Raw genomic sequence first — 13,298 nt, 5'->3', positions numbered from 1 at the left:
TTATGCGGTATTGTTTGTAGATTGAGGGGGGGGGGGACTACGTAATCAATTGTAGAATAAGACAAACTACAAAATGTGGGAAAAGTCAAGGGGTCTGAATACTTTCCGAATGCACTGTATACATCTACCAACCTCAATTACCTAGTACCCCTGCAAAATCGACTCTGCACTGGTATCCCGTGTTCCACTGTATTTATTCCTTGTTATTATTTTTCTCTATTTAAAACAAAATATTTCTCTAGATTCTTGGGCTTGTAAGTAAGCATTGGAGTGTGTTGGAGTGTCCGTGTGAATGAGTGTGTAGAGTGTGTGTAGAGTGTGTGTAGAGTGTGTGTAGAGTGTGCATAGAGGGTCAAAGCAGAAAGCCGGTGACGCCACTTTGTTAGCTATTTAGCAGTCTTAAGGCTTGAGGATATAGATGCTGTTCAGGAGCCGTTGGTGTCAGACTTGTTGCTTCGGTACCGTTTGCCGTGAAGAAGCAAAGAACAGTCTATGGCTTTGGTGGCAGGAATCATTTCCCGGGCCTTCCTTTCACATACTCTACTGGGTGGTTCAAAAATAGAGTTCCTGCTAAATAAGGAAATAACTATTTATTTAGCAGTTAAATCATAAGAGTAAACAACCCACTGACATGTACTATATTGATGCTATAAAGCGTACAGAACGATAAACTGACACTTTCAACATTTGAGTAATGCAGTTAAACAAGTTTGACAAAAATGCTCCTGAAATGTTGTACTTTCTTCATATTAAGCAAATAAAAACCAATCGTCCAAACCTAATCTCTCTATCATAATTCATTATTGGTTTTTACCCTTGTAGAATGGCCAAAATTAGGGTGACAAAATCAATGTAGGCCAGAGAAAATTCTGGAAAAAAGCATTGTGTAAACTAGGCTAGATGCTGTGCGATAATGAAGGCTAACTGTCAGGCCCACCGTTGTTGAATTCGTCCTTTTTCTTTTCGAATCCAGAGGACATAAAAAAAATTGAGGTAAGATAGAGACTGTTCATGTGAAATTCCTGTTATTTTTCAAAAACAAGCGCATCTCTAAAACGTCAACGGTGTACTGAGTGTACCGCTACCTTCACATTCTCAAAGCCTTTTCCATTGAATTCCATTCATGTCATGTAAATTCTCGTCCTTTCCAGACCAGTGTGGTCACAGTTCTCCCTGCGCTGTGAGTCACGTTAGTCGCGTCAACCATTCTAGGTTAATTGTTCGTGGAGGATTAAAACACATTTATTTGAGTCAGGCAGGTCTGACTGGATGTCTTTTGTTTGACCAGATGGTGGACCAATCTAGGCTAATTCAGGTGAGGAAAGACAACAGCCTCCACAGTCCTCACATTTAGATCTAGGCTAATTCAGGTGAGGAAAGACAACAGCCTCCACAGTCCTCACATTTAGATCTAGGCTAATTCAGGTGAGGAAAGACAACAGCCTCCACAGTCCTCACATTTAGATCTAGGCTAATTCAGGTGAGGAAAGACAACAGCCTCCACAGTCCTCACATTTAGATCTAGGCTAATTCAGGTGAGGAAAGACAACAGCCTCCACAGTCCTCACATTTAGATCCATGCAAATGTCTGATTTCTGAAATCTGCATGGATCCAAAACTTGCAAAGGCTCTTTTTTTCAGTTGATGTTCTTATCTTCCTACTCATTCCATACCTTATCAGGTATACCACAGTATCCTCCATTTTATACTGAACATAATCTTTACCATTCAATGCAGTCCCAACTCTTTCTCTTCAAAGGCTTGAGGTTAATAATTAACATTTTTGGACCAACCTTTTAAATCATTTACCAACACGGCTTTTGAAATGATCGACTCCAGTTGACATGGTTCATAGTTCTATTGAGAATGTGATTGTCTACTAACTAGATCAGCAAAAAATAATCACAGGTTGTATTTCCTAATCTATCAGACCCCCATTTTTATATCTCACATTTAATATAATCTGAATCTCTAGAGCCAGGAACTGTTCACCATATTCTGACTGATATGGACATCAGACCAAAGTAGTTTGCTTGATTTCAAAGTTGGGAGTAGGGTTGTTTTAGTTGAGAAACATGAGCCTAGAAAGACAAGCCTCAAGAAAGACCTTCGCAAGTCCAATCTATCCCATGTGCCTGATTTGCAAGTGAAATGTCTATAAAATACAAGTTTCACTGCTTCACAACAACACTGAGAACGCAATATTGAACTGTCTTTTAGTTCAGAAATAGGGTGAAACACGACTCGACATGGTGAAAATTCTCAGATTTCCGAATGTGTGAAACCATCAGCTGGCACAGCAAAGCAGACATTGGTTCGTTTACCACTATAAACGAGTGGCAAATTCTCTCTCTCTCCCTCCTCTGTAAGAGACTGGTGCTGACAAGCGGGGGCGATTACACGGAGGCCTGTATTGTGAAGACTTGGCAGATTAACAACCTGGCCACACACTTGCGCTGTAATATACTGTACGCTACACAGGAGGTTGGCAGGCAGGTCGTCTGCACATGCCGTTAGAGCAGGGGGTGGACTGCGGTGAGGTGGGAGGAGAGAAAGGCAGCAGTGAAAGGAAAGCCTCCCTCCTACACACCTCCTGCTCCTCTGCCTGGCTGGGTGCCAGGCTCCAGTCAGCTGCGCTGCTGCTGCAGTGTTGTTTACCCAGGGCCTCTGACACAGCGGGTCATCTAGCAACTCAGGGCCCGCCTGCCACTGGCCTGGACCTGAGCCAAACCACCGCCAGGGTTCGGAGACGGCCACTAACAATAGCGAAACGCCTTTCACTCCTCACCTCCACACTGTGCTTTCAATAGGGAGCGCAGCCCGGTTTCGACACGCCAGGATTAAACTCAGACCCGACCCACCCTTCCCTCCGGTCTATTCTAAAGACATGCTACGGATACTAAATAGTCAGTGGTGTTAGGGAGAATTCACTCACTTCTAGACGGAGATAGAAATGTTAAGTTTAATGACGAGGCTCTGCTGTGACATCGGAGCTCAGCTTGGCTCTGTTCCCTGGCTGCAGCCATGGTGGAGGCCTTTGTTTCACTCTGCCATTTCCTCTCATCTGTCTGTGCATAGGGGGCTTCATTAAAGAGCAGGTGTTGAGATATGTCATAGTGGGAAGGATATGGTCATTGAGGATGAAGAGAGGGAGAAAAAAAGGGTGCGCAATAGAGAAGAGGGGGGAGAGGGAGCGGGGCTTGCGGTTGCTGCTGACTGAACAGATTACACCAGCCATCAGTAGCTTTCCAATAAGGGCCAAGGAAGTCAAATCCTCCAGGTCGATTTCGTGGGGGGGTGATAGCCCTAAGGGCATGTTCCATTTGCATTTAATATGTGAGAACTTTTGCCTTGGTAAACTTTGTGCTCAGCATTGCAACAGATACGAAATAGAGATCAGATTTAAGCAAGCCATACTCTTATTGTCATTATCAAGAACGTACATTTGAAACATCACTGAGGTTAGGGCAGCAGGTAGTCTAGTGGTTTGAGCGATAGGCACTAACCGAAAGGTTGCTAGTTTGAATCCCTGACGGGAGGGAGGGGGGGGCTGTGACCCAACTCTGAAGGTGACTCAGTTGGGATATGCGAAAAACACATTTCCAATTCACACATGAATATTAATACACACTTGTACATAGGGCTGGGCAATATATCGAATTAAGAATCTAGGTAATTTATTTATTATGCGTGTTTATGGCCACTTGTTCTCACGTTGTCTTCCCATTTACACACATACACACCAAGCTCCTCCCCCTGCCACTAACAACAAAGATGAGAGATCACTTCTTCCTCTCTGACAAGCAGTTTCAACTCGCTATTTGCATTTGAGGTTTGGTCCAACAGAAATCACTCATACGGACACCGAAACACATTGCGACAATATTTTACCGTAATAAAAGGGGAAGTTAACCTTTTCTAAATTATACCCTTTTTCATGTCGCAACTCCTCACATTGTGGTTGTATCAATGAACATTGACTCTGGAAATGTAATGCTCAGTTTGTCACGTGTGGCATTGCGCTACCACGTACCGCTAGGAGCATTTCAGCTAGCTGTCTAGTTGCTGTTTTACATATGTGCAACTTGTTCTCATTCTGAGAGGAAAAAAAAGAAAGTAGGCTGCTTGACTTCAATATATGAACAAAATGGACAGACTGTTCAAACAGAGACAGACAGAAGGGTGTGTTCATATCTTAAATAAACAATAATTAAATTATTAGTGGGTCTTGTGGTTGTGGAAAGCCTAGGTATAATTTCACAAGCGGTGAATTCAATAGCTTATTGATGACTGTTTGAAATGCAGCGTATTTTACCTTTAAATTGTACAATAAAGTTTCTTTAGAGAATTGTTTTTATTAATCGAGATATATAATTAAATCACCCATAAATTTTAAAAAATTCAATTGGGATACACTACATGTATGTGGACCCTTCCAACTAGTGGATTCGGTTATTTCAGCAACACACATTGGTGACAGGTGTATAAAATCGGGCACACAGCCATGCAATCTCCATAGATAGACATTGGCAGTAGAATGGCCCGCACTGAAGAGCTCTGTGACTTCAACATGGCACCGTTATAGGATGCCATCTTTCCAGTTGGTCAAATTTATGCCCTGCTTGACCTGCCCTGGGCAACTGTAAATGCTGTTATTGTGAAGTGGAAACGTCTAGGAGCAGCAATGGCTCAGCCGTGATGTGGTAGGCCACAAAAGCTCACAGAACGGGACCACCGAGGGCTGAAGTACGTATCTGTCCTCGGTTGCAGCACTCACTACAGAGCTCCAAACTGCCTCTGGAAGTAACGTCAAACGTCAACACAAGAACTGTTCGTTGGGAGCTTCATGAAATGGGTGTCCGTGTCCGAGCAGCCTCACACAAGCCTTAAATCACCATGTGCAATGCAAAGCATTGGCTGAAGTGGTGTAAAGCTCTGGAGCAGTGGAAGCGCGTTCTCTAGAGTGATGAATCACACTTCCCAATCTGGCAGTCCGACGGACTAATCTGAGTTTGGCAGATGCCAGAAGAATGCTACCTGCCCCAATGCATAGTGCCAACTGTAATGTTTGGTGGAGGAGGAGTAATGCTGGGGCTATTGTTCGGGCTAGTTTGAGGAAGGCCCTTTCCTGTTTCAGCATGACAATACCCCCATGCACAAAGTAAGGTTCACACAGAAATGGTTTCGAGATCGGTGTGGACGAACTTGACTGGCCTGTACAGAACTCTGACCTCAACCCCATCAAACACCTTTGGGATGAATTGGAAAGCGGACTGCGAGCCAGACCTAATTGCCGAACATCAGTGTCCAACCTCACTAATGCTCATGACTGAATAAGTCCCCGAGGCAATGTTCAAAAACCTAGTGGAAAGCCTTCCCATATTAATGCCCATGATTTTGGAATGAGACGTTCAACAAATCATTTTGGCCATGTGTATGATTTTAAGGCCATATCGCCCCGCCCTACTTGTAGATGTATAAAATAGGACAAATATAGAAACACCCACCAAATTATTATTATTATTACATATGGTGGCAGAAAACACCATCTTTAATAATATTTGGCCTCTTTTTGGTTCATGTGGCCATAGTGCTGGAGCTGCAATCAAGAGCACGGATCTTGAAATTCAACAACTCCTTTCTTCCCTGTAGCCTCAGACAAAAATCACTATGCCAATCCATGGTCGGTAGACTCATCACTGCCAATAAAGCTGAGGTTGAGTGGGCCAAGCTCTGGTCAGGTCAGCTGGTGCACATCTTTAGCACAGCATAGTCTGTCTGTCTGAGAGAGAAGTGGAGAGGAGCCATAAGGGTTCCCCCAGACCAGACCAGACCAGACCAGCCTCCCCGGGAGGGCTCTCTCCCAGCAGCAGCAGGTGTGCCCTTTGAGACGGAGATAAATAAAATAAGTGTCTTTCCCTGCACCAGCCCTCCCGCTCCTTTTTCTTTTACAGCCCCTGTGACAATGACTAAAATAAATTAAAAGATCACCAATCACGGCCCTGACAGAACAGCACAGATACGCTACCCCACCCCCCCAGCCCCACCCCCCCAGCCTCTGGTAGGAGCCACAATGAGAATGCTCACTGTTTGAACAGTTAACTCTTTAATTCCGTCTGGAATGTTTCCTTTGGGTGGGGCAGTGCAATGTTGAGACAGACCAATATCCCCCTGACCCCACCCCTCCACAACGTCTCCCCCTTCATCTCTTTACCTCTATTTCTAGGTTAGCGGAATATTCCACACTTGACTGTTAGGAGCAGGACACCGCAAGCAAACTCCCACAAAGGAGCCTTCCCATAGCCCCATGGTTCCATCATCTCACAAGATTACTCAGGCTCACGTCTCCCTTCTAAATCTCTGTAAATCTGACACCTAAACAGGTTCGGTATTGGTTTCTATACCAAGTCAAACTAGCACAGTTACATTTAGTACAGACTACTCTCTGATGGAAAGAATGCTATTAGAATGGTGGAGTCGGTGCTAATCGTGTGTTGCCTCCTACACCCAAACCACCCAGCCAGGGCCCTTTGTTAATGAGGCACAACGAAGGCCCACAAAGCACTGGGCCACAAACAGACAGAAAATCCCAGTACAGACGCAAGGCACCATGTGAAGCAAACGTATAAACACAGCGCCGAGTCTGTTTAAAGAGTTAGAAATGCTCCATCATTGAAACCCAGGTTATGAAAATAAAGACTGGATTAAAATACACAAGAAAAACATCAACATACATAATTCATTAATGTGGACTGCCTGAAGCATGAAAATAGAAATGTATACAAGGACACTTAGTTCAAACACAGTGTTAAAGCCACATCTTAAATCAGCCTAACATAAGAGCAACATAAACTACGGATATCCTAATTTATATAATCATAAACTTCTCAAACTGTATTATCATAAATCCTGGCTCCAGCCACAATCTCACCGGGTAGTTGTCCACCACAAACTAAAACTAAAGCTGGAATCATGGAGGCCCTGAGCAGTCTAATCTGTTTTAAGACAAGCTCTGAAATTAACAGGCCAAATTAGGCAATGTTAACCCCTTAGCGCTCAGCCTATCAATCACATGAATCACATTAGGACACATCAAGAAAGCCCAGATCATAGGATGTGTGTTCTTGATCGGTTCTTATTCTGTTAGTTCCTGTATTGTGAATTGAAAAGAAACTCCAGCACATTGGCGATCTCGATGGTCCACAAAAAAAGTAATGGATCTTATGTAACCAACGATTCAGTCTCAATGGAACACCAGAAATGAAAAATGTAAAGTTAGTTACTGTATTGCCAGCTCCACAAGAGACATTCATCCGAGTCATCTGAGTGGACAAAAGACTGTACAAACATTCTACAACAGGACTAGGCTATACTTATTCAACCAGTCTTTAAACACAACCATTAGAAAACCTGTGTCGAACTAATGAGACACCGTTGTGTGTGTGTGTTTTTTTTTTATGCTTTCAACAGTACAACAAATAGGTGTTGCACAATGGTTCTATAAATAGATGTGAAGAATTATCTAGGCCGGGAAATTCTGTTGGTTAAAAAAGGCTGTGTGAGAAGAACTCTAGCCTGTGGTAGGTAGGAAAATAAACTAAAAGCAGACTGTGTTCACTTAACTAAACACGGCAAGAATCTGGCTTATAATAGCTACAGATCCCCAGTAGTAGCTGTCAATAGGAGAAAACAAACAGGATGTTGCTAAACAAAGGAGATGGGAGGGTTCAAACTGAACAAGTATACAACATCATTGAAAAACAGGTAGTAAGTGGCATTGGATAGTGAATACAAACAAGGCAACATTGTGAAGCCTTTAACAAGGTCATACTGATGCCGTACACCTGTACTGTATCACAGACTAGGCAAGGAGGGAGAGAGGCCCCATGATTCCAACCACAGCCTCCATCTCTGAGAACTGAAGCCATGTCACCGTGCAACAAAAAAAAAAAAACATTTCAAGTGGTCTTCCCAGCACTCTCCTGGGCAGATGCATCAGGCTGCATTTGATCCACATTTCATTGTCAAAATGCATAGTGGAATACATCTGCTAAATATGTCCGCCATAAACGAGGCTTAACATTCACCCCCTCCTCCCTGCTCTAAAAGCAGCTCCCACAACCTCCATCGATCGCATCGCAGGCAGCTGCAGCTGTGCAGCCAGCTCCCCATTTCCTGACTGATGCGTTGCTGGGGCGACAGCTGAATTATGCAACAGCATGCATTCAACAAACATGTTTTAATGCCTGGCCAGTAACTAGCAGCAGCCAGCAGTAGAAACCAGCAGTGCTTGGAGTTTAATGATGCGATGAGAGAGAGGCTCTGAGAAACCATGTCACAGTGCAAAGAAACCATTTCTCACATTTCCAGTGGTCTTCCCAGCATTCCCTCCTAGACCCAGCTTAGCGCTCCCTGACTCGGTCATCACTACAATGCAAATGAAGCCCCAGTCTAACTTTTGTTGATTAGGTCTCCCTTGACACCAGAAAAAAAAGGAACATCAAAGATGTAAACATGAAGAAACGGCAGATAAACCAGCGAAACAAAAACTACCTCTAGTCTACCACAAGTTGTATCATTAGAAAATGCTCAGCTCAACCCCTCCAGTATGGAGCTGCTAGGGAGGGAGTTAGCTATCACTGCCCGACACACCAGGGCACGGTCCACAGGCGTGATTATTACTCTATTAATCACTGGGAGATTATCATGAGGAGAGGGATACGAGAGGTCAATTAGTGGGCCTACAGCGGAGCCCAGACCGGGGGGAAAGAGAGTGATCTGCCCAGGCCCAATAACACCCCGGCCAACACTCCACGCAATGCTTTTGTCCATCCTCTCGTTTGACAATTATTTACTCTGCTGTTTAGGGCAAGGGCGAGGTCACGACACATGTGTCAATGACAGAAAACACAAACTCTCCACCCCCGATTTTTACACCATGCACCTTTGACACAGAGTGCTGTCGTAGAGCAGTGTTTCCCAACTCCTGTACCCCCAACGGCACACATTTTTGTTGTAACCCCAGACAAACTCACCTAATTCAACTCATTGAGGAATTGATGATTAATTGACAAGTTGAACCAGGTGTGCTTGTCCAGGGCTACAATAAAAATGTGTGCTGTTGGGGGTTCTGGAGAACTGGAGTTGGGAAACACTTAGAGGACATTCAGTTGAATGCATTAGGTTGTAAAACTAACTAGGTATCCCCTTTTCCCATTCGTGGTCCTTCTGTAGCACAGTTGGTAGAGCATGGCGCTTGTAACGCCAGGGTAGTGGGTTCGATTCCCGGGACCACCCATACGTAGAATGTATGTACACATACAAATCACACATATAAGTCGCTTTGGATAAAAGCGTCTGCTAAATGGCATATATTATATATATTATAACAATTGCATAATATCAAATCAGTGGTAGGTTGTTCTATTTGTTTTTTATAACCTTAATATAAATTAATATAACAGGCTAGTTCAAACTATTGTGACACCCAGATTATGGTGTGCCATTGCTTTTGAAAATATTAATCAACACTCCCTCCAGAGAATGGTATTTGTGGCATTTGCTGGGGCTTCTCTCCAGCCTCTTGAAGACAATACCATCAAAAAAGTCCCCCTTCAGCAGTGCAACCTAAAACTGCCACAAGAGATGAGCAGTCGTTAAATACTGCAGAGCTGACATAATGACAGGAAAGATAAAAGAGAGGAAACAAAAAAAAGCGCAGACCAATTCTCGTTTGACAATGCCTCTCCAACCCCCCAGGCTCAATCCCCTCTCCTAATAAAAGAACCACGCCACAGATAGCCAGGCCAGGGCTCTGCGACACCTCTCCTGCTCTGATCACTGGTGGCTGTCTGACAACTGGCCTAAACAGAGACATGTCGACCACCTCTAACCTACTGCCGCCAATGACGCATTTTTTTGTACACAGTCACATAACAATGTGATCAAACTTTTTTTCATTTAGGTTGTTTCCACTGTGATCTAATAATGTGGTAGCTAGAAGTCTACTACACCCTCTATCCTGTCCGTCTGTTCTTTGTGATAACTGTAGCCTACTCTAACCATAGCACTGCTGCTGCCTGCCTGCCTCTAATCCAGGGCTCAATCTGCTGTCATTTATTTACTTCCCCTTCCACCATCACTCCTGTGGAGCTAAATTTGGAAATAGACGGAGTGACAGTCCCAAAGCCATTTCCCCTTTAAATAGACAGTAATGACATCCTTGGAAAATGATAGTGCAGCACACGCAATGCAACGGTCAGTCACAGCAATAGATCTGTTCTGCCTCCTACATCTGTCAACTCCACTGCAACATGGCTTTTTATATCAACCACGGGTGGGCTGTTACACAACACATGCTACTTCCCTAGTGCTGACTCAACCATGAAGGATAGCTTGGATTCCACTCTGCATTCTGTCGCGCCGTGACAAAGCTGTGAGGAAATATTTACCTTCAATGGAAAAAGTACACTTGGCACAGTGCTGAAACCCTTCAGATGGGTAGCACCACTACTGTGCCTTAGGATACCTCTACCTTCTCACACCGTGTGCTGCACGTCTGCCAGGAGAGCACAAGAGAGAAATCACTGAGTGCGTGAGTGAGAGAGTGAGTGAGTGAGTGAGTGAGTGAGTGAGTGAGTGAGAGAGATTGAGAGAGTGAGAGAGAGAGAGTGAGAGAGAGAGAGAGTGAGAGAGAGAGACACACATGCCTGGCCCTCTGCCAGTGCACACTTCTAGGATTTTTGGCCACAAAAGCCATAGAGCGGCTCAGCCCTCCCCAGTGATTGTAAGTGTCTCACAAAGATACTGGCTGAGAGGTCTGTGTCGAAGCTAAGATTAACCCACCCGCTCACAGCAGGAGAGGGCAGAAACAAATCAGACACAACAGGAGACTGGAAAATAGCGAAAGGCTTTCCCCCTATATGACGCTTACTTACCAAGGGGGACATTTGTATTTTCATTATACAGCTTTGTGTTGACTCACTGTGTTTGGGGAAGAGATGGTACAACTTTGGATACCAGATTAGCTGCCGAGGAGAAATATTCAAAGAAATGTGGCTTCTTTCTTCATGTGGACAAATCTATTCTTTAATGTCAAGGGCAGACATAAAATTACATTCGGATTGGATTTTGAGAATATAGCTAAGAAAGGAGAACTGACATACATTTATAAGGATAGTAGAATGGCGTAAGCCAAGGTGGCCTTACCTGTTTGAACTGATCCTCAAAGCTATTCCAGTCAGCCTGCCCGTTGGGGGAGGTGGCAGAATGGGGCCCTGCAGGAGAGCGGCTCTCGTCAGGCTCCTGCTTCACCCTGACAGGTGGCAATGGCACCTGCTGGGGGCCTGAGGTAGAGTAACTGCCAAATGGATGCGCTGGGAGGTGGGAGGCACCCTGTTGTAGAGCCAGTGTCTGCTTGCGGAGGTACTCAAGACCACTAGCCCCTCCCTCTTCCTCCTCACTCCCCTCGTCTCCATCCATCATCTCCTCATCATCCCCTGAATCCCGGCCTCTGTCCTCCTCATCCTCTCTCTCTGAGTCCACACTGCTCTGGTTGGAGACCCGGGACAGTGGGCCTCCTCTGGGTATCCCTGCACCTCCAACCAGGGCCTTGCCCATGAAGCCAGCTCCAGAGGCCCGGGCCGGAGCCAGGATGGCCTGCTGCGCTGCTACCTGCTGGGCGTACATGATGTGGGCCTCGCGGAGCCGCCTCTCTTTGCACTCCATCTCCAGCCTGGCCTGCTGCTGGCGCTGCAGCTGCTCCATGACAGCCTCCAGCTTCATTCCTCCTGCCGTGCCTGCCTGAGGATAGACACCCCCCAGACCACTCTCCTGTGACATGCTGGGCTGGGAGAGGAAGTGAGGAAGACATCAATAGCCAACCATAAACCAACAACTCAAATGACCACTGGATGTCTGGCTTTACAGGTTCTAATAAAAACATGCATAACACAAAGTGGACTATTTAGACATAAAAAACAGGGAAGTCCCAGATGTCAGGATTAGACTTAGTACAGTAGGCTACAACAAACCATCCACTTCATGAGGATAACATGGGTAAGTTTCAACATGAGCACAATAGATGAGGGAAAGGCTAATTGACATTGAGGAAAGGGGAGAAGACACTGCAAAATACTGTTAATAAACAACAACAACAAAAAGTACAAATAAATGTACTGCATGGAAAGGACTGCATGGTATGCAATATCTGGTGCTACACGTGATTGTATTTAAAAGTACAGTAGTAAAATGCAGGACATATTTATACGTAGGTGTAGTATAGGAGAAGTATACAATGTTCAGCACAGCTGCACATAATACAGAAGTTACAAGACCACGTTTTGTCCTGTAGATAGATCTACAGCATATTGCATTTATGTTTATTATTTGGAAAAAAATGAATTCGAGTTAACGCATAACACTCAATTGAAATAGATATGCACCACTTTAAGAATGAGCTAAAACAATGTAAACCATTGGATTAACATAAACATCAGTAACAATAACAACTTTGAAATAATTGTGAACCATGTAGCCTCGTACAGTTGTTTCTTATCATCAAAAGGTGTCAATTTAGCTTAAATCCAAAACAACAAATCAACCCAGATGTATCCTACATTCAAAATTAACGTTAGATGATTGTTAAAGTTCGAATATAATTTTATCCAAAACACATAGGCCTACAGCTTCTTCTATTCGTGCAGTCAGTCAAAATTAGCCTTCCGGATGTATATGGCGAGACTCCAGAAAACGTACATGAGTAAACAGCGTATAGTATCGTAGCTCGCTACGCACATATACTCCCCCCTATCTAAATCATATTAGGGGAGCAGATTACAGTGCATAAAAATATGCATGCATTTGATCTATTTTATTGGGTTACGCACTATACATTATTTATTTGCAGTAGGATTTTTAACTGTAATTAAAACAGGACATTGGCAATGACGTACGCTGAACTATCAAAACCAAATATTAATAAGGATTTCCATTTTTTTTAAAGCGTTACTTTTGATAGGCTAAAAGCACGAGACTATATTGCTCTGCAAATAAATGTTCGTTACCTCGCTCCTATAGGCTATGACACAGCCGAGACCCAGCCAGGGCACAGCGCCAAACAGGGGGAAACAACTCACCATTTGTGCCTTGCTGCTACCGGAATTGTCCACCATCCCTCCTTCCTAGGTTATCCTTTTCCCTCTTCGCTGGCACGGTTTCAATCACTTGTAAACACAGAGAAATTGTGCATGCACGGGGGTAAATTTGCCCACCAGCAGATAGGCAGAATGTTGGCTGTG

General features: G+C 44.3%; 1 protein-coding gene across 4 annotated transcripts in view; it reads right to left on the bottom strand.

Moving 5' to 3' along the window:
* LOC118359062 (AT-rich interactive domain-containing protein 3B-like) overlaps positions 1-13,259 on the bottom strand; it is a 70,177-nt gene extending 56,918 nt beyond the window's left edge. For 2 of the 4 annotated variants that reach the window (XM_035737274.2, XM_035737281.2), the window contains exons 1-2: positions 13,065-13,252; positions 11,209-11,847 (exon numbers count right to left, since the gene is read on the bottom strand). In XM_035737274.2, the coding sequence (XP_035593167.1) occupies positions 11,209-11,847; positions 13,065-13,172 (747 nt within the window). In that variant the 5' untranslated portion in view covers positions 13,173-13,252. Of the gene's footprint in view, positions 1-11,208; positions 11,848-12,543; positions 12,803-13,064 lie in introns of those variants that run through there. The other 2 variants (XM_035737289.2, XM_035737299.2) reach the window with 2 other exon arrangements.
* Between the last annotated feature and the right edge of the window lie 39 nt (positions 13,260-13,298).

The sequence above is a fragment of the Oncorhynchus keta genome, chromosome 2 (assembly GCF_023373465.1).
Source record: "Oncorhynchus keta strain PuntledgeMale-10-30-2019 chromosome 2, Oket_V2, whole genome shotgun sequence".
Lineage (NCBI taxonomy): Eukaryota > Metazoa > Chordata > Actinopteri > Salmoniformes > Salmonidae > Oncorhynchus > Oncorhynchus keta.
This window is presented reverse-complemented; position numbering and strand designations above follow the sequence as displayed.